Source organism: Kwoniella newhampshirensis, chromosome 7 (genome assembly GCF_039105145.1).
Source record: "Kwoniella newhampshirensis strain CBS 13917 chromosome 7, whole genome shotgun sequence".
In the NCBI taxonomy this organism is placed as follows: Eukaryota; Fungi; Basidiomycota; class Tremellomycetes; order Tremellales; family Cryptococcaceae; genus Kwoniella; species Kwoniella newhampshirensis.
This window is the reverse complement of record NC_089961.1, coordinates 328,694-346,952: the sequence shown is the minus strand read 5'-3', so window position 1 is coordinate 346,952 and position 18,259 is coordinate 328,694. Positions and strand designations below refer to the sequence as shown.

General features: G+C 51.6%; 7 protein-coding genes across 7 annotated transcripts; 4 read left to right on the top strand and 3 right to left on the bottom strand.

Moving 5' to 3' along the window:
- Nucleotides 1-778: 778 nt before the first annotated feature.
- On the bottom strand, nucleotides 779-5,588 carry IAR55_003844 (uncharacterized protein; the record flags this gene model as incomplete). Its single annotated transcript, XM_066946950.1, has 11 exons — nucleotides 779-894; nucleotides 954-1,121; nucleotides 1,217-1,438; nucleotides 1,510-1,611; nucleotides 1,706-1,807; nucleotides 1,904-2,652; nucleotides 2,706-3,001; nucleotides 3,055-4,746; nucleotides 4,809-4,955; nucleotides 5,022-5,142; nucleotides 5,221-5,588. The coding sequence occupies 11 exons, from the start codon at nucleotides 5,586-5,588 to the stop codon at nucleotides 779-781; spliced, it is 4,083 nt and encodes a 1,360-aa protein (XP_066802329.1).
- Nucleotides 5,589-7,545: 1,957 nt separating this feature from the next.
- On the top strand, nucleotides 7,546-7,824 carry IAR55_003843 (uncharacterized protein; the record flags this gene model as incomplete). The annotated part of the gene is made up of 1 exon (XM_066946949.1): nucleotides 7,546-7,824. One exon carries the CDS (start codon nucleotides 7,546-7,548, stop codon nucleotides 7,822-7,824), a length of 279 nt encoding a protein of 92 aa, XP_066802328.1.
- Nucleotides 7,825-8,809: 985 nt separating this feature from the next.
- IAR55_003842 (uncharacterized protein) lies at nucleotides 8,810-9,876 on the top strand (the record flags this gene model as incomplete). Its single annotated transcript, XM_066946948.1, has 3 exons — nucleotides 8,810-9,213; nucleotides 9,299-9,491; nucleotides 9,628-9,876. The coding sequence occupies 3 exons, from the start codon at nucleotides 8,810-8,812 to the stop codon at nucleotides 9,874-9,876; spliced, it is 846 nt and encodes a 281-aa protein (XP_066802327.1).
- Nucleotides 9,877-11,003: 1,127 nt separating this feature from the next.
- IAR55_003841 (uncharacterized protein) lies at nucleotides 11,004-12,273 on the top strand (the record flags this gene model as incomplete). The annotated part of the gene is made up of 6 exons (XM_066946947.1): nucleotides 11,004-11,268; nucleotides 11,436-11,554; nucleotides 11,680-11,796; nucleotides 11,867-11,894; nucleotides 12,027-12,106; nucleotides 12,193-12,273. 6 exons carry the CDS (start codon nucleotides 11,004-11,006, stop codon nucleotides 12,271-12,273), a joined length of 690 nt encoding a protein of 229 aa, XP_066802326.1.
- Nucleotides 12,274-12,573: 300 nt separating this feature from the next.
- On the bottom strand, nucleotides 12,574-15,004 carry IAR55_003840 (uncharacterized protein; the record flags this gene model as incomplete). Its single annotated transcript, XM_066946946.1, has 11 exons — nucleotides 12,574-13,093; nucleotides 13,182-13,264; nucleotides 13,319-13,441; nucleotides 13,496-13,578; nucleotides 13,641-13,651; nucleotides 13,719-13,752; nucleotides 13,805-14,026; nucleotides 14,134-14,250; nucleotides 14,315-14,373; nucleotides 14,450-14,773; nucleotides 14,844-15,004. The coding sequence occupies 11 exons, from the start codon at nucleotides 15,002-15,004 to the stop codon at nucleotides 12,574-12,576; spliced, it is 1,737 nt and encodes a 578-aa protein (XP_066802325.1).
- A 287-nt stretch (nucleotides 15,005-15,291) lies between these two features.
- Nucleotides 15,292-16,703, top strand: IAR55_003839 (uncharacterized protein; the record flags this gene model as incomplete). Its single annotated transcript, XM_066946945.1, has 3 exons — nucleotides 15,292-15,369; nucleotides 15,489-16,091; nucleotides 16,149-16,703. 3 exons carry the CDS (start codon nucleotides 15,292-15,294, stop codon nucleotides 16,701-16,703), a joined length of 1,236 nt encoding a protein of 411 aa, XP_066802324.1.
- Nucleotides 16,704-16,915: 212 nt separating this feature from the next.
- On the bottom strand, nucleotides 16,916-17,908 carry IAR55_003838 (uncharacterized protein; the record flags this gene model as incomplete). The annotated part of the gene is made up of 4 exons (XM_066946944.1): nucleotides 16,916-17,125; nucleotides 17,303-17,554; nucleotides 17,759-17,841; nucleotides 17,902-17,908. The coding sequence occupies 4 exons, from the start codon at nucleotides 17,906-17,908 to the stop codon at nucleotides 16,916-16,918; spliced, it is 552 nt and encodes a 183-aa protein (XP_066802323.1).
- Between the last annotated feature and the right edge of the window lie 351 nt (nucleotides 17,909-18,259).

The window sequence follows — 18,259 nt, the reverse complement described above, 5'->3', positions numbered from 1 at the left end:
GAAGATGTCCACCTCACTCAGATCAAGTTCGTCCGCCCTGGCAGGAAGGTAATCAAGCTACATTATTCCTATGCTTCCCCCTATTCGCATCCTTCTTACTCGTCGTGATATCCACCTCGTCCACGCCGGTCACATGCCGGGCTTGAGCGTGATGGATCTCGAACTGGGCTCCAATGGGACGATCGCGCTCGGAGCTTGGGGATGGTGTTCTAGGGTCAGGGGGTCACCTAACTTACTGTCTCAGGGATTCACTCAGTATCGTCGAGGGACAGGGAGACGTTCAGGGGATCGATGAGAAAGATGAAGAGACAACAACTCTCGATCAATCAGCCTGGCTTGGCGGTTTGACTCTGATTTGGATCTGGGATCTATATCATCCATAAGATCCCCCTGCTTGATTCCTCACGTTTGGCATTCACAAATTACCACACTTCTGCTTGCCGAAAGTCAAGAACGTACCATGTAGTGAGGTCTTACCGCTGTATCTTGTCCTGTAGTAGTCATGCAATATCTTCATCCGTCTTACGTTCTTAACCCTCTCGCAAAGTAAATCACGCAAAGTGACGCTTCTTACGCTCTCGTTGTCTCTCACCCGGTCCAATTGACCATATAAACAAAGTGATGCACAAAATAACAGCAGACGTAGGAAACGAACGAGTATCTCGCTTGCTCAAGGTCATCCAATTTGTATGTATGGCATAAGCTAGATTTCGGGTATTTATCCCCCCTTGGAGGATCGAGTAGGACAAACAGAAATAGCCTTCGTCTACGACCCCGTCTACTCCCTCTCCGCAAAGACCTGCGGCGCATTGTCCACCATCCACTGAACGCTCAATGCCTTCCCGGCCATATCACCAAACTCGCGATTGGGATCCGCAGACCTCATGAGGGTGGCTGAAGGGGAGGAAGCCTGTCAGCCAGCAAGCCGTGATGTGGAGTGGAGCCGCACTCACGTCCGAACACCACACCGAGATTCTGCGAAGTCATGAGGTTGACACTGCTCTTTGCTGTCACTCGGTTGAGATGCAGCATCAAACTCTTCAGTGTGCTGTAATGCTCCTTTGGCAGTTCTCTCAATAGCGCACAAAGTGCGGAGTGTTTGTTGTTCGCATCGCGTATACCTGACGCGAGTACACTTGTCAGCCTTGCGAGTCCCGACGAATATTGAGAGAGCAACTGTCGGTCGGGTCGGATGAACCAAAATCTAGGCACTCACTCGCAGCAGTCACGAAACTCTCATGCAAAGCATGTGTCAGGAGCGGGTTCGGCAAGCTTCTGAAATATGTCTTGAGGACAGAGGTCACGCTTGAGATATCGTTGAACGCATCCACATCGGCCAGATCGAACGAGTCGTAATCCCCTCTTTCGAACAGCTGTGTGATCTGCTTGGACTGTGATGAACCACCTGTCTTTCGATATATACCCTCATACTCCATGCCTGAAGGGTGCGTCACGTTGTCAGCTACTTCTCTGACATCGGCGACCAAGCGAGGGGAGCGGCCCACTCACCAACGGCTTCGACGGCGCTGATACATTTCGTGACGATGACCGGCACAGCGGTACGATCCGCATTGACTTGCTCGATCAAATCACGCCCGAACATTGAGGGAGCTTCAACGATTGCGCAGCGTCAGTCTCAATGCACACCTGCTATACTGTTCTCTGGGCACTTCCCGTGCATAAAAAATAGCTGAAATTGACTCACGCAACGGTCCATCCAACGCCTCGTTGTGGTTCGCGACGCGGCTTCCTGTGCAGCTCCTGGGAAGTTTTTCGGCACATTTGTAGTGACAGACGATACCACACGCTATGGCATGATGATCAGCGATCCTCTCCACCAGTCTCCACCCGATCTTGACATTTGATCACCCAAGGCGATCACAGCACGGTCTACGACACTCACAAGTACATTTGACTTCTTGTAATCCCCACATCTTCTCTTGACACAGTTCACATCTCGTCAACCTCATCGTCGAGAACTGTTGGAAGGTATGTTCCCTCATCCCGAACTCCGTTGCGGGTCTTTGATTTCCTCCTGCTCCTGCTCCCAGACCTGCCACTCCCAAGCCTCCCAAACCGCCAACACCACCTGCGCCCATCACGCCTAAACCGACATTCCTGCTTCCGCCTTGAGGAAGAATCAGCGGCTTCGAAATTGATGCAGATACACCTGACATGTCTGGACCTTTGGAGGATTTGTACCACTTGAATCGTCTGGCAGGTGCAGCTTCGATGGGTTCAGGTTTTGTAACCTTCACCACGCGAGCAGTCTCCTCTGGAACCTCTTGGAGCGTGGCGGAAGTAGCGAGCGACGAGAGGCTGGGCGATCCGCTTGGGTGATTACGTCCACCCTTGCTGAAGATGGTAGGAGGTCGTTGTCTGGACAATGACTCTTGAACAACCTCGGCTTGTCTGGAAAGCTGAGCGTTGAGTTCCGCAAGCTCCTCGTTCTTCGCTGCCAATGCTGCAGATTCCTCCAAGAATTGCTCTCTTGTCTCCCGGAGTTCCGCGATTTCTCTCTGGAGAGCCTCACGTTGGGCGGTAAGCGGCTCGAGCTCTTCTCGATACTGCTCCTTGATTGTATCAAGTCGGTTCGTCAACGATCGGCTGAGTGAGGAAGCACCATCATCGGCGGAAACAGAACCATCACCACTATCAACGCATTGGTCAGCTTCCTGACCTTCTATCGGGTCGCACGAGCTTACCTTTGCCGCCTAGCATCCAGCTCCTCAATCTCTGCCAAAGACATGTCCCTCTGCGCTCTAAGTCTCGAGATGTCTTTCTCTAGACCCGAAAGGTTGTTCGCCAAATCGTGACTCCTCCTGCGCATGTTTTCTTGTCTCCTTTCGTCCCCTGAGATAACGCTGAGTCTGGCTGTTTGAGAATGGACTTGAGCACGAAGACGTGTAACTTCCGCTTCGAGTTCTCGGCGATGAGCCAGCTCTTTGTCGTATTCCTCCCCTGCGACGGTCAAGCCTTCACTATACTGTTGGCTCGTTCGCTGGTCATTCACACAGTCAGCTAGACTCTCGTGGCATTCCGCCGAAAAATCACCTTTGCACCAGTGTACTTGTTCTTCAGCCCCGCAATCGCTTCTCGCAGCTCCTCCACTTCTGCTATAATTCCACTCAGAACACTGACATCCACTTGCACATTGTCCTCCTCTCGATGCTTCGCCCCTGCCACGATTTCTACGATCGATGAGAAGGATCCGTCACCGTATCGCGACATCATCGAAGTGGTACTCTCTGCAGAGGGTTGACGCACTCTCAGCATCTGAGGTGTTGTTGCCGAGTTGTTTGGCGATAATCGTGATCGAGAGGGAGATCTTAATGATGCCTCCACTTCGACAGCGGAGGAAAGCATGTCCATTTGAGGACTTCGGGCTATTGATGGGGATGTGCCTCCAAGGGGAGAAGTTGGTGATGAAGGACCACTGACTTCGTCCACGCCTCCTTCGACAGGACCAGTGCTTGAGCTCGCCACAGGCTTCTGTGCAGAAGGTCCAGCTTTCTTTGGAGACTGATCAATATTGTTCAATATCAACGCAAAGTCGGGATCAGAGAGGGAGAAAGACATGTGCGGAAGGTCCGGGGCATGCAGCCGCGGAGTCACCAAAGCGTTCTCCGACAACTGACTTCCTGAGGGCTGCTTGGCGGGCAAGGCAGCGACCGCCCTTCCCAGTCCAGGTCCAGCGTGCGTGTCCTCATCCTCGATAGTCGTGAGTGGGAGAGATCTGCCTGAGGACAGCTGGTCAGGCAACGAGCTGGTTCGCGGAGGGGGGTGATTGGTAAGCTGATCGGGCGAATTTGTGCGGGGCACTGCAGTCTGTTGTGTCTGACCTTGAGTTGCGATACCATCCCTGAACGGGAACGCTGTATTTGCACTACCAGGGGTCAAAGTTGGCGAAGCTGGTCCCTGCTGTGCTTGTTGAGCAGCTTGCAGGTCTGTGAAAGAGGCTCGAAGTGGTGAGGGCGGTAGAGGCGCTAGTCGCGGCTCCACGTTGAAAGTCGAGTTTTGCGCATCCAAGTTGAAAGCCATGGCAGGGTTGATTGACCGACGACGTTCAGCTTTACTGGTTGGCACGTTGAGAGCAACAGGCCCCACACCTAGACCAACATTTTGCGATCGAGACGTAGGGCTTGTTGACAGGGTAGGTGAGGCAGCACTCAGCGACTGTGATGATACAAGGGACGGACTGACGGAATGTTGTGGTCTGCTCTGCGGACTTCGATCAACATCGAGTGATCTGCTATGTGGTCCACTGCCCCGGACACTATCGGACGGTGAGGCAGGGAGTGGCATGTTCTCCGCTTCCATCAACTGCCTGCCTGCAGGCGAAGTCGATCGGGCAAGAGGTAGGTCCACACTCAGATCCCTCCTCAATTCACGACGACTATCTCGCTCGGCATCCTCAAAGGCATCTGAGGGATTCGGTGTACCTATTGCGTTGTGCGAGGGAGTGTCAGGAAACCTGCCCGAGTTGAAAGAGTTGGGTGTCGCAGATGGAGAACCAAGTGGTGAAGCGCCATTGAGGGATACTGAGGATGGCATGGCTGGAGTGGAATTGAGGAATGCCCCACTGGGAGGTATAGGCGACGCTGTAGATTGTCGAGGGTCTTCGTCCTGTCTCTTTCCCTCATCCATTCCGCGCTTCTCTCGTTCTTTCTCTTCTTTACGAGCCTGACGTTGACGCTTGGCTTCGGCATGTCTTCGACTTCGTGCGACGCGTTCATTGTGACAAGACTGGGGAGTATGTGAAAGTCATCAGCTGCACTATGGATCTATGGATCTTCCAATCAGCTTACCATGCAATAGATACCCTGGCTCGTCTTTGCGAACACTAGCTCCTCTATTCTCCTCTTACATGTCCGACACGTGAAGCAATGTGCGTGGTATGATTCGTCACCAGTCATGATCGCCTCTTCGGTAATCGCTTGCTTGCAGACGAAACACTATGATGGACGTCGTCAGCTGCCAAACCTCTCCCGTTCCTGATATTCGTTCGATAGCGGACATACTTGATAAGAGCAGTTTCCACAGACTGGACTGCCATCGGACAGAAGAAGCAGATTGGTATCCGCTGAGACGCGCTCTTTGCATTTTGCGCATCTGAAACAGTCGACATGCCATAACGAGGAGCTGATCCAGAGATGCCGATCAGCTAATCCTTTTCTCCTTCGTTGCAATTGCAAATCATCAGACAGGAACGAGACCTACCCAAAAGCGACCACCACACCTCCGCTCTCCTGATCAATGATATTGTGACACCCACCGCACTTGGTGTCCATATCTCCGAGATTTGGCAGATTTTCTCCCGCAAGTTTCGTCTGGCCCGTGGTAGTCGCGGGCGACGAGTGAGGATGTTGATGTGGGTGAGAATGACCATTGACATGGTGAGGATGGGAATTTACGGTGGCGGGCGATGGGAATCGAGGTGAAAGGACTGCAGGAGCTGAAGTGGACGGTTTAGCCAGTTGTTCTTGTACGGTTATTGAGGACGATGATGACGCCGATGTGGGGAAGGAAGACTGCGATGATGGAGGTGGTTGGGCCGGTTGAGGAGTTGGAAATTCGACCGTCGACATCATACGCATTCTCTGTTTCCTGATGATGAGGGGCGCTTTGTCGAGGGATCGCGAATGCGAAGGTGGTGAACCGCTGCACAGATCAAGCTGAAAGCATGTAGTATCGATATCTATGATCTATGGGAGTGTTGATTGTGATGGTGATAGATGTCAGAGGATCCTCCGATGCCTGTGAGACAGGTCTAGTTGTCAAATGACTTGAGACACCAAAAGGAACCGGGTGGGGTTTTGCGATTAGCCCCTTGTTGCTCCGTCCTTTGGTCTTCCTTGCTCCTTGGCTCCTGGCAGTAGAGCTTTGACGGTTGAGCGGTCGAACGAGGTGGACCGGAAAGCAACAAGCAATGACGCGTTACGCTTGTCTCCGCAGTGGTTTCTCTCACTCTGCTCGACCGAGTCCGAGACACTGGCGCAGGGTGTAGAGTGACAGTTGACCGAGGCTGTGTCGGTAAGTATTCACCTCCTCACCGCGTGTCGTGTGGGATCAGACGTGCGAGTCGAACCAGGTGGTTGATGTCTGGAGCTCCAGGTCTTGTCGTTTTCAATAAGTGTTAAAGGGAGGATGATACGGTCGGCGTCTCTGGACTATCACGAGTGATTGATCGAGAGAGTGCCTTGTAGCCACGAGATCTGACAAAGGCAGCGGTTGAGTATCAGGAGGGGGGGGGGGGCGTGTTATCGTGCCGTTCGTTCGTTATCGTCGTTCCGTGTCTTTTCTTCTATGTGTGTGATGGATGTTTCTTTTGACCGTTATACAAGCAGACGGCTCCTCCGCTGCCGATGGAGATATCGAAGGGAGGGTGAAGAGACGAGAGGGAGATGTGATCGTGTAGATTATGTTCTATCTTGTTGTCGGCGCAGTAGTGAACCCGTCACTCGCTCTCTCCGTTGTTGCTATTGTTCCCATTCAGCGCGTCCTGTCGAGTGGTGGGATGAGGGTGCGAACTGACCGTGTCAGAAAGAAAAAGGGCCCGTGCAGCAGCGCGTTACGTTACGTTATTATCCGCTTCCACATAAATGAGGGTACCCAATAACTTTCAGGAGGTTCACCTCTCCGATCCCCATCCGGTCGAAACTGTTTCCTCCCCGAAAGCTCCATCAGACAGCATCGATGATGTGTTTGGTTGGACTCTACTTGTTTTCCTTCTTCCATCACTCGTTACCTTATTATCATCTCTGTGACACTCAATGTCAATCTGTGAGTCATACTCCCCTCTCCTTATTACCAGTATACTCTGTCCCATGGAATGTAGAAAGAGAGGAACGGAGGGTAAAGGAGAATGGGGAGAGGAACAGAGATCGACGATGAACACACAACAACCCTGCTGAGCGATCTGAAATACGGTGCGACGAGGCATTTATACATAATCAAAACACACTGAAAATTCTGAGATCCCTTATCGTCCGATACGATAAATCCTCCCCCCTTCTCATGTCCCTCGTCTGTTCTGGTGGTCATATCGATGATTGGATGGGGAACACAGCGCTGATGTGAATTTGGTCCGTTCGATAGGTTGGTTATCGAATTTCGTACCTGTTCGCTCTTGCCCATTGGACGTGATCTCCCCATCATTCGTACATGCTTTCGACAAGCTTGTTGGACTGTATCATGCATCTCTACTACGCGCTACCTGGGCGTGGCCTATGCTCAATTCAGGAACTTTGCACCGCAGGAACTTTGCACCGTTTCTTTCCACCTAGTTACAAACAAGCCATGATTGCTCCTTGACATCCCGTGGTCATGCACACGGATCCCACCAATTCAGGTATATGTAATCATGTCTAACGGGAACGCAGTCCCATAACACAACCCGGTACGATCCTTTCCCTCTCATCTACCGCCTCGTCCCAAAACTGTTCGATCGTCCGCATTCCAAATCCCCCGAGGAAGACTGAATCGGAATGACTGGGTCGACAGTCGCTCCAGTATCGTGTACACAAAAAACCCAATCAGCCATGAATGAGGACCGCCACCCTGTGTGCGGAGACTGGTCACGGCAGAAGGCTGAACAAAGATAGGGCTTTGAACAAGGATGGGACTCACGCAGCGTTATTGATCGATACGTCCACCCTACCTTTCCGATCCCTCTCGACCCTCTTGGCGAACTGCTTGACGCTATCAAAACTGCCCAAATCTAATTCCCACATCTGGACATTGACCTTGGGATATTCAGAGAGGATCGTCTCGAGTGCTGAATGTAGCGTTGGACAGGCTTCGAGAGGTGAAGATTGGGGTTGAGGGTGAGTGCGAAGCTAGATGTAATTAGGAGGGTTTGGAGACCGATACCTGCGAGGAAGGAGGATAATTAAGCGTTGGTGATTTGAGACAGGAAGGGGGGATTGGCGGTCCCGAAGAGATCGAGCGTCAAAGTGCTCGACACGACTGATATTCCCTCAGGCAGGCAGTCAGACCATAAGATCAGTGCATCTGGATCATGATAGCAACCGGCACGCTCTCTCGTGAGACGAATCGAATCAGAATGATCTCATTAATTCCCGCTACCACCTGTGACAATCACATTTTCGCCCGCCAGACTCTCTGCCTTTGGCACCTGTGAAGTCTTTCAAATTGACTTGAGATAGAACGAAGCTGGGATGTTCATCTTGTCTTCGTCAACACTGTGTGAGAACGGGAGGTGCCGCCCGCAGGAGTGTGCACGGCAGCCCCAAGTAGAACGTATATCCCTCTCATATATACGTCTTAGCACTCAGGAAAGGTGAGAGAGGCGTCTCCACCTCCTATGACTGCCGTTATCGTTGTTTAAGCCACCTCATGCTCTATCATCATCCCCTCTCTGTTCGAGCCGGCCGACAGTCATGCAAGCACTGTTGTATCTCCACGATGCCCCTCTCTTTCGCGGTCGCCGGTTGGCAGTGATCAGGGATAAGACCAGTCTCGTCGCCCAAGCTACACCAGATCACTACTACTACCGTCTTCATCGGCCAACCAAACATTATGTGCCCCATCCCGACCTTCGACATATCGATCCTAGACGATTCGTGAGGTCGCATAACTATCAGTCTGACCAGAGTCTGGCGCGAATGCCAAGTCCAAGGCACGCGAGCCACGTGCATCGATACGATATTCGGTGCCACACCACACTCGCGTCAAAAGACGATTTCGTAACCCCTACCTACAGTACCTTCAGGCCTAACTTTTGATGGACACACTGTCCATTCGATACTAGCCCACGAGTATCTGCCAGTAGTTCGAGGAGCTCAAGATGAACGATCCCCTCTCACCACTGACTGTCCCTCCTCCGCGATATCTGCTCGAGTCAGATAGTTCCGACGAAGAAGGCCAAGGAACGTATCCATCATCTTCCACCTCTCGACCCAAAATCCATCTTTCCTCTTCCGAAATCACAATCAACTTCTCTACCGCTCAACCTCAACCAGAGCTAGAGGAGCTGGTACTGGGCCTAGGGCAGGCCGGGAAGTATATCACACGGTCATTAGGAGATAAACAGGCGGCCGGGGAGGTGCTCGTTGATGGGAGACTTGTTGGAAGAGGTCTGAAAAGTGGTCAGGGATTGTTGGTCGTAGGGTTGGATGAGGGGGATTTGGGCAATGAAGGAGTCTGGGGATTGGCCGAAAAGCTGATCGATACTCTGAAAGCCAAGAGATGGTACGTCCCAAACGACCCCGCGGCTTTTCTCAAGGTGGTTGTATTACTCGTCAACGCTGACGCGTCCTTCGTCTGATCTGAACAGGACCATCATCACCTCCTATGTCCCGTCTATGTACATTCCTTCAAGATCGGAGCGAGCGAGCGCTCTCAGAGACGCAGCCCCAGTACGATATCTGTGCTCGGCGACGACTCTGGGCGACGAGGAGAAACACGGACTAAGCAAGTTTGAAGCGCCGAACTACTTGACGGGATTGGCTGCGGCATTGACAGCGTTGGTAGGTGTCGAATGATTCCGTTCTGATCTCTCCCCCACCTGCTTCCATCTCGAGACCAGATCACGGCACCTGGTGTAGCTATCTTGTCTCCGCTTCACCATAGCTCTAAAAGTCTTCACGCTGACCAGTCTCACAGTCCGCCCACCCTTCATCACCCTCTATACAAATCACCACCCTCTCACTACCCTTACCTCTCTCCTCTCTCTCCTATCAGCAACTCAACACACCTCTTCAGGCCTTCTCTCCTCTCCTTTCAGCTCAGATCAGTAGCAAAAGCCGCTCACGATGGACGGAAGATGATGACGAGCCGTACGCCGCGTTTGGGATGGGCAAGGTCAGAGGGGTTAAGAGGGGTGTCGGAGAGGCGGCGAGTATGTACACGTAGTATTGGTGTGCGACCGAGGAGGATTCACAACCGAGGTTTATAAGAACAGCTTGAGTGACTTGTGCGTCATCACGGTATCGTCCACTCCATCCCTTGTATCATCATAGTTTCGGAGCAGGTACATGAACGATACAAGATAAGAGTTCCGCCGGAACGAAAGAGCCGCCCAACCACGTGTGCCTGAACATAATTTTTCGATCTTTCGATCTTAGCTTACCCTCTCGATCGATAAGATCAAGAATAAAAAGACTCCCAGCAGCAGCCGCAGTAGTAGTGAGTATGACGTTTCCTACGATACGATAGATGGATCAGCCCCGATCTCTGCCTTGTCTTTACGGTATCTTTCATTTGAACGGATAGAAAGACCATGTATGCCTGATTAACTACTTCTTGTTGCTGCGATTGTGGGTCGATTCGGCACGGCGGTCGATGCGAAGCGAATCGTTCCTTGGCCGATACTCATAACGATTCGGTGATTGCGTCGATTTTTTCCATCCAGCGAAAAAAAAACCAGAGCTATGAGAGGGGTATAAGATGCCTTGATCTTGAATAGGTCTCATGTCTCCCCCTCCCAGCCAAGCACAGCACCATCCGTCCACTCGCAGGGTTCCGTGATATCACCTGAGCATCATTCGTTCGGCATTCATCACAAATCGAAGTAGACGTATACAAATAATTTCATACTGGAAACAAACCGGTGATCGGTCATCAGTCTCTACCCCTCTCCACACCACTCGTTACCGTACGATCCCCACGTTGTCCCAAAGTCAAATCAAGACGCAAGACTGATGTCATCGTCTCGTGCATCTTCCATCTCCATCTCCAACACCTTGCATATAAATAGCGGCCCATCGTCTCATCGACCTCTATTGCCGAGTTCACAGATCAGCTTTCTGCATCTCCCCCCGCCACTGTTTCACGGTACTGCATCATCACCATCTCTGAACCAACATCAACAACCAACGTCACCCGTTTCGCAACACCAGATCCAGCATATCAATACTTCTCCGTTGACGATCCGTACACAACATCGTTCTCTCTTATCCCAATTGAACCAGAGACCACATCAACGTCTGTTCACCACGACGACTAACAATTCCAGACCTCGATCCGAAAGCGAAGACAACATGTCCACCAGCTCCGAAATCCCCTCCATCATCCTCGAGACCCGTCAAGCCGCATCAGGCGTCACGGGTGAGTCTGTGGAGCCTCGACAGACTCTCCCTACGGAAGATATGGAGCCGAACCCATCGAAATCGATCCCCTTACCGCCTAATCGACAGAAGTTGATCGATGATGTGATTGCGCTGTATAGCTGTCAGCCGACCGTGGAGAGAGTGGCGAGATATGCCCCGGCCTGTGTGTATGATGATCAGTTTGTGTATGCGAATGGTGAGTGAGAGAAAGGCCTCACAATTAACGATTCCCTCTACCCTTTCATGCCTTTACCACGTTGTAACCTGGAGGAGACCGGCCTCGAGATATCGGGACAATGAAGAGATTCATTGCCTGCGTGTGATGGAAGATCATCTCGCTGATACCCCGCCCCACCCCCATAGACAGATACAAGATGGCAGGCCAATGGTTCGGTCTGCCCAAGCTTTTCCCCAAATCCGAAAACTTGGGATACGAAATCACCAAGAACGACGATACCTTGATCCAATTTAAGAACAAGCAGGTGCGTTGTCAGCATTGCCGATCACAACACTGTCTCAGTGCAACATCTTCATTGCGCTATCGTTCTCTCTCTCCACGCCACATCTTCAGGCAACAAATCAACACTAATATATCCTCTGCTCCCAGCGTTGGTCGTTCCACCTTATCTCCAAGCAGGCGACCATCAACGCTCTGGTCAGTATCGTCCTGGACCCCGCGACGAAAGATAGCGATTTCCCCTTGATCCTGTACCACAAAGATCAGGTAAGTCGGGGATCTACCAAGAGTCATCGCTTCGCAGCACCCTGTATCGTACCTGACCGCTTTTTCGTAGGCCAATGAGAAAGATTACAGTCATGAAGGTGAGTCAAAGTATAAGCATTTCCCACTCCCATGCCTCCAAGGAACCACACATCTTCCTAGCTCTCCATTCTGTCAACGCCTCCCTCCCTTGATGATCCACCGATGCTGATCAGCTCTCTTCGCCATGCTAGGCTTCGGATTCAAGTTCAAGAAGTTCCAAGCGGACACCGTGATGAAGCTCATGTCGGACAAACAAGTGCAGTATTTCAAGGTCAGTGAATCCACGGACACTGTCGTGGGCCCATGTCCTCTTTGTTTCGTGAGAACTCGTCTGACTGCCCTTTTTTGGTCATGCAGGGCGATGAGAACGCGACTAAAGAGCCGGTCAAAAAGTATGGAAGTGGGACCGCTCAAGCTCCATTGGCCGAAGACTTGTGATGAGGGTTGCGGGATTAGATGGTGATTGTGCGGTTGAGGTTGTGGGATACAGATGAAATTGTTTTGTAGCGCATGTTACATCTTTGTATATATGACTACATCTGGTCGTTGAAGGCGTTGAACGATAAGCGCACATCATTCTCATGTCTGGGCGCCTATGGCGGAACAATTACATCAAAATTTCGTCACTGTGTTCAGCAAATGTCCATTCGCTTCGACTCGAATCATAGACGCCGATGCATTCTACCCTTCAACGGGCCAAGTGACTCTCTCACTACCCAAATAATCACAGAACGCCCCCTACGCCCACACGACCGTACTTCTAACCACCTTCCTGCTCTCTCTCTCCCGTTGACTAAGCACTGGTCCTCCCGTGAAAGCCAATATTTGGTACTGTGTATGTTTCGACAGATTCCCCAAATTCACCCTGAAATAGTGCAACGTCTTCACGGGTGACGACGTCGTGTTCGATTCGTTATCTCGAGCTGTAGTCTTCTTCCTCACCCATCCTGAAGGTGACACCTCCTCATCACTCTGTACAAGAGAGTCCTTCCTCGTTCCTCCTCTCATGTGGTCCACTTCTCCAGCCGATGATTCGACCTGAAATTGATCAGACTCTATGATCTCTGCTCGACCGTTGGTGAATGGCGGAGAGAATGGCCTGGTTTGATGAGTCGATTGCGATGATCGTTTGCGTAGTATACCGGGAGCGGTCGGTGCAGCTGTCACGGGAGGCGTGTCGATCAGCGGCTGAGAAACTTTGGCTCGTTGGTATCCGAGGTCAGAAAGACCTGCAATACGAATGTCCTTGGGCATCGAACTGACAAGATGTCAGCTTCGCCTCGAGCGAGGGTGGGAAATCCTCTCTTTATGGAAGCTGAGTATATTCTCGGGCGAATGGAACTCACCGACCGGGATCAAAGAGAAGGAGATTGACCTCCCCTCTAGCGTTTTCTTCATACCCGACAATTGTCCGTGAGTGGCCCGAGTGCTTTGAAGAAGACAAGTCAGTTCCAAGTTCACATGAGAAATTCGTGCATCGTACCTGCAGGATCAACGGGAATTTATCTGTCATCCTGACCACTGCTCCTCTTCCGGAAACGTCGGTATTTGCCCGCATCAGCACGTCAAAGGCCGAAGTCTTTGGCGAAGATCTCTTCGATTCAGACTGCTATGGTATCAATTTGTTGCACAGGTAGCCAGGAGTGAAGGGAACACGTACGAAATAAGCTCTCACCCACTGCTGCAGAGCGATATGAGCTGTTCTACCACTCGATTTGCCGTCTTTTGGCTTTGGAAAGTCATCTTTGTGACCGCCTTAGGTCAATTCATGTCCCCGGCACTACTGAGATATTGTAAGAGCTCACAGATTTCGCAACTGCGACATTGGTTCATCAGTTTATAGAGCAAGACTTCAGTCCCGAATCGGTAAGCTGAGAACTCACGGGATGCCTTTGTAGGTAAACATAGCATACAGGTCTGCTCGAAGTCTGATCAACACTTCTGCCTTTGCAAGCTCAGCTTGAATCACCTGATGGTCCTATCCACTTTCTGCTCCCCAAGACCTTTCCTTTAAGTTGTGCTCTGCCCTCTGGATCATAGCCTTCTCTCCATGCCTCTTCCAGCCAGCCCTGTACTCTTCGCACTCCTGGTTCCGCCCCATTGTTCTCACGAGCGAAGAGAGGTCGATATGCAGGGACGGATAGAATGGCAGAAAGTGCCATGAGAGCGTTGCGATATCCACATCCCCACCCTGCGGGATAGTAAGCGCCCGCCCAGATGGTCGAAAATTCATCACTGAGACCTAGCATAGGAACGTGGGGAGGTGGACGACGGGAGGGCGAAAAGTAGTCAGCTCACCCATGTCGAATGCCCAAACTCCCTTGATATGCACCGTGTCTCGACACAGCACAGCGTGTCTGGCGATGTCCTGATGTGCGGCAGTACGCACTGTTGAGGCAAGAACGGACATCACACCTGAAGCGGGCATCATCAGCTCTACTCTTGGGCGAATATGTATCAAAAGAGACGCTGAACTCACCAGGAGAAAAGTTGCTCGGTATGTCGCTTGCGTTGGTCGAGCCATTCATGGGGTCCCACCTATCAGACAGACAGACAACGTCGTCAGCTAGGTCTGCTCGTCACCACTGGCGAAGAGTGCATCCAGCCAGCCCACCATTTGTCACCTTTCTCGACCTTCCTGCCCACCCAGTCCGACCACCCACCAGGCTTAGCAGGACCATCCCATTCTGCCTCGACCGCCCATTCATCATCCGCTCTCACCTGATGTTCGACGTTGGCATAATCGTAATCGCTTTCCAAATCATCCAACATGCAATCATCTTCAGCTTTTCCAAGAGAGGATCGTGTTCCATATCGTTTGAGTGACTGGGGTTGCGAGGTCGTGTCGAGGCATGAGTTTAGGTGAGTTGACGATTCGACAGGAGTGAGGAAGGCAAGCGGAAACGAGCATACTGGACATGTATCGAGCTGTCCAGCACTGTGATTGCAAGTCCAAGACTACTAGTCAGGGGTCAAAGTCTCATCCACAAGAATCAGACGTCGCTCACCTGTCATTGCGCAGTCCCACGTCAGTGTCGCTCGAGCTGTTCGAGATAGGTCGTCTTGATGGACCCGCATCCTCTTGCGCTCCGAAGTGGGAATTGACATGGTGACTGAATGCTGTGTCATCTGCGTTCTGCTCTTGCCCACATACGGGACATGTAGGCATGGTCTGTATCGTCTGGGTGAATGTATTTAAAGAAGAACAGATAAGTTAGAACGATCCGAAGAAAAGCTATGCATGCACTCTCATGTTATAGTCATCTCATTGTCCTTTCCTCCACCTCCGACGACAGTATGGGGCACCGTGATCATCACATTCGATCAACTTTTGATCCCGTTCCCAATCCAATTCCAGATTTCACCTCTGATCACCTCATTCACCGTACAACCCTCCTCGACTGGGATAGCTTTGGTCGTCATCACTCGAGACAGCTTATTCCATTCCATTTGGTCATGTCCGACACTCGATCTGAAGCTGAACAGGAACTGAGCGCTATCGGTATGACCTCCGACCTCGAAGATAGCTTGGGTGTGAGTGGACTCTTCCGTCGATCGTCATCTGACCCACTGGTCATCATTCTTGCTACGAAATTTTCTCGCTGAGGCGTCTGAGCTGATGACTACATGACCTGACGTGTCATCTCACATAGTCCGCCCTCGAAACCTCATTCAACATTCCCCCACCCCCCTCAAAACCTTCTCATGTAGTCCCCGACGAGATCCCTTCGAACCCCACCGGTCCCGCTGCGACCGCCATCCCGGACAATGTCCCCGGTATGGATACGTGGAAAGAGACGTACGAGAGCTATCTAGAAGAATGGCATGCGGAATCGTCGATCGCTCGTGAGAAGGCGGAAGCGACACGTAAGAGAATCGAAGAGGAACGAGCGGCCGAAGCGAAGGCTGTCAAGGATAAGACAGCTGCTGAGAAGAAAAAGAAGGCAGATGAGGAGAAGAAGAAGAGGGATCAGGAGAGATTGAAGAGGGAGCTGGAAGAGGTCGAGGAGGGTAAACCTAAGAAGGGTGCGATCAGCAAAGGCGGAAGCGCCGAGAGGGAGAAGAAGGTCAAAGAAGCTTGGGAAATGGTCAAGGGCGGTACCAGTGGAAGTAGTAGTACCGAAGGTACAGCAGCTACCGCTGGAAAGGGAGGTTTCGGTGTTTCTGCCGACACGGATGGTAGGGGTGTCACCGAAGCCGACATCGCAGGAGGTCAAGCTATTCCTGAGGGCCATCACAAGAAACCAGTCCAACCTGTAAGCGGACTTGTCCTGCTTGTGCTTATTGCTATCACTAAATTCATTCGGTTGCAGACCGCATACGACCCAACCACCTCTTCGGACCCAATCCCACCCGTCATGCAGGATGCAAAACCCGTTGGTACTACTTCTGGCCCTGCCGAGTCCACCACACTCTCCCGTCACTCTGCCACTTCCCAAGCATGGGAAGAAATCTCGGGTCCTTCGTCCTCGGCTTCCGGAGGAAGTGGAGAACAGATCTCACCTCCTCAATCAACCGGTTCCGACGATCTCGTCAACGTCCCTTCAAAGTCTCAAAAGCAGACGGCTCCTGGGGGATCAGGAGAGCCACCTTCTCAACCACCTTCGTTGACCTTGTCGATCTTCACCATGCCCTCACATTTGACTTTCTCGAGAGTCCTCGCTGTCGTAGGTATCAACCTCGTCCTTCCGTTCATCAACGGTGTGATGCTTGGTTTCGGTGAGATCTTCGCTAGGGAGGTAGTCAGAGTCGGTAAAGCCGTTTGGAGAGGAGAGAGAGCTTTGTTTGGCTCTTGGAGCAACAGAGGACAAGGCCTGGGCGGAAGAGGAGCGACAGGTGTGGGTTTGAGCGGTAGTGGCGGTTTCTAGGTCATCCCAGGGGCGGTAAAACGGTCATTCTACTGTTACAACATTATATGCAAGTACAATGTCGCATGGTCACTAAAAGTCAATCACCAGTATGTATATATCATCGTAAAGTCATCAAAAGGCTTGTGTCCTCGTCGCGCCTCATAAATGTAATCCGAGCCATCAAAAGAATCCTCATTCGCCATCTGTCCCGCCAAGATCTGGAGGATGGCCTACCGCGCAGCCAGCTTGCCTACCAACCAGTCCATCCCTTCGAACAAGCCCAGACCCGTCAACGCACTGCATCCCATTATTTGCCATTCTCTCTCGCGCAGATCTGTTAATCCGAGCGCTTCTGATACTTGGGCAGGAGTCAGACGACCTTGAGCGACGGGCAGATCCTGTTTGTTCGCCAGGACTAGTAGTAACGATGTTTTGAGTTCCTGCGGGCGTGAGAATGGTCAGCATCGCGGCCAGTTCCGACAGTGCAAATTATAAGATTTATGATCAAAGGTCTCGATATAAATGGACGAATGTAATCATAGGGCGAATGCGATAAATGAGAAGAGGGACTGGACTGAATGAGATAGGATGTTCAAGAGGAGCCAGCCGGGACCCACCTCATCCGCCACGAGCTTCATCAACTCAGCCTTCACCATTCCCAATCTTGCCGAATCGCTCGAATCAATCACCAATATGATCGCTTCTGTCCCTTGGAAATATTGGGACCAGGATGATCTCAATGACGTCTGACCACCGATATCGATCAGACCGAATCGGACGCCTTTGTAGTCGTAAATCTCGTGGTTCGATCCTACTGTTGGAGCGGAGGCGACCACTGAGCCCATCGTTATTCGGTAGAGGATCGTGGACTAGCGGGCAGAGTAGGAACGAAAGCGGTATGACAGGGGGATGAACGGCATAGCCGATGAAATGAGAGGCAGGAAGCGTAGACCGAGTCCAGTCATGTCGAGTGAGTGCGTACAGACGGACCACAGTGGAGGGATCAATGAAGAAGGGTGAAGCAAGCAGTAACAGATCAGCTCCCCTGTTCCAACATCTCCACCCAGACTCACCTTCCCCGCGTTGTCCAAACCCAAAATCAACACCTTGGTCTCCCTCTTCGCGAACAGCCTCGACCAAAGCGTTGAAAACGTGACTGTGATTCAAGGTAAGCTGTGGACCTTTACATCTCCAGCTGATCTGCCAGCTAGCTCACCTCCCATGTTGTTGTGACGATGGAAGTTATCAAGTGAACAACGAGATGCTAGACGTTACATCTGATCGTGATGTCGTCCATCACGACCCACTGGTGAATAGCAGCGTTGAGTTTGAGTTTACCCCGCGTTCACCTGTATCCTACCCCGCACTGCTTCCACGTGGCACATCAGCATAACGCCGCAAATTTCCGATCTTTCGCTGGATTTTGCACTCTTGTCTGTCCAATTCAGACTTTTGACAGCGAGCAAGTAGCGATCACATCTTGTTGTCAATAACACCACAGTTCCGAACACATCTCGACAACGACAAGACCGACGCATATCGACCAAGAGAAGGGACGATAGATCATAGCAGGA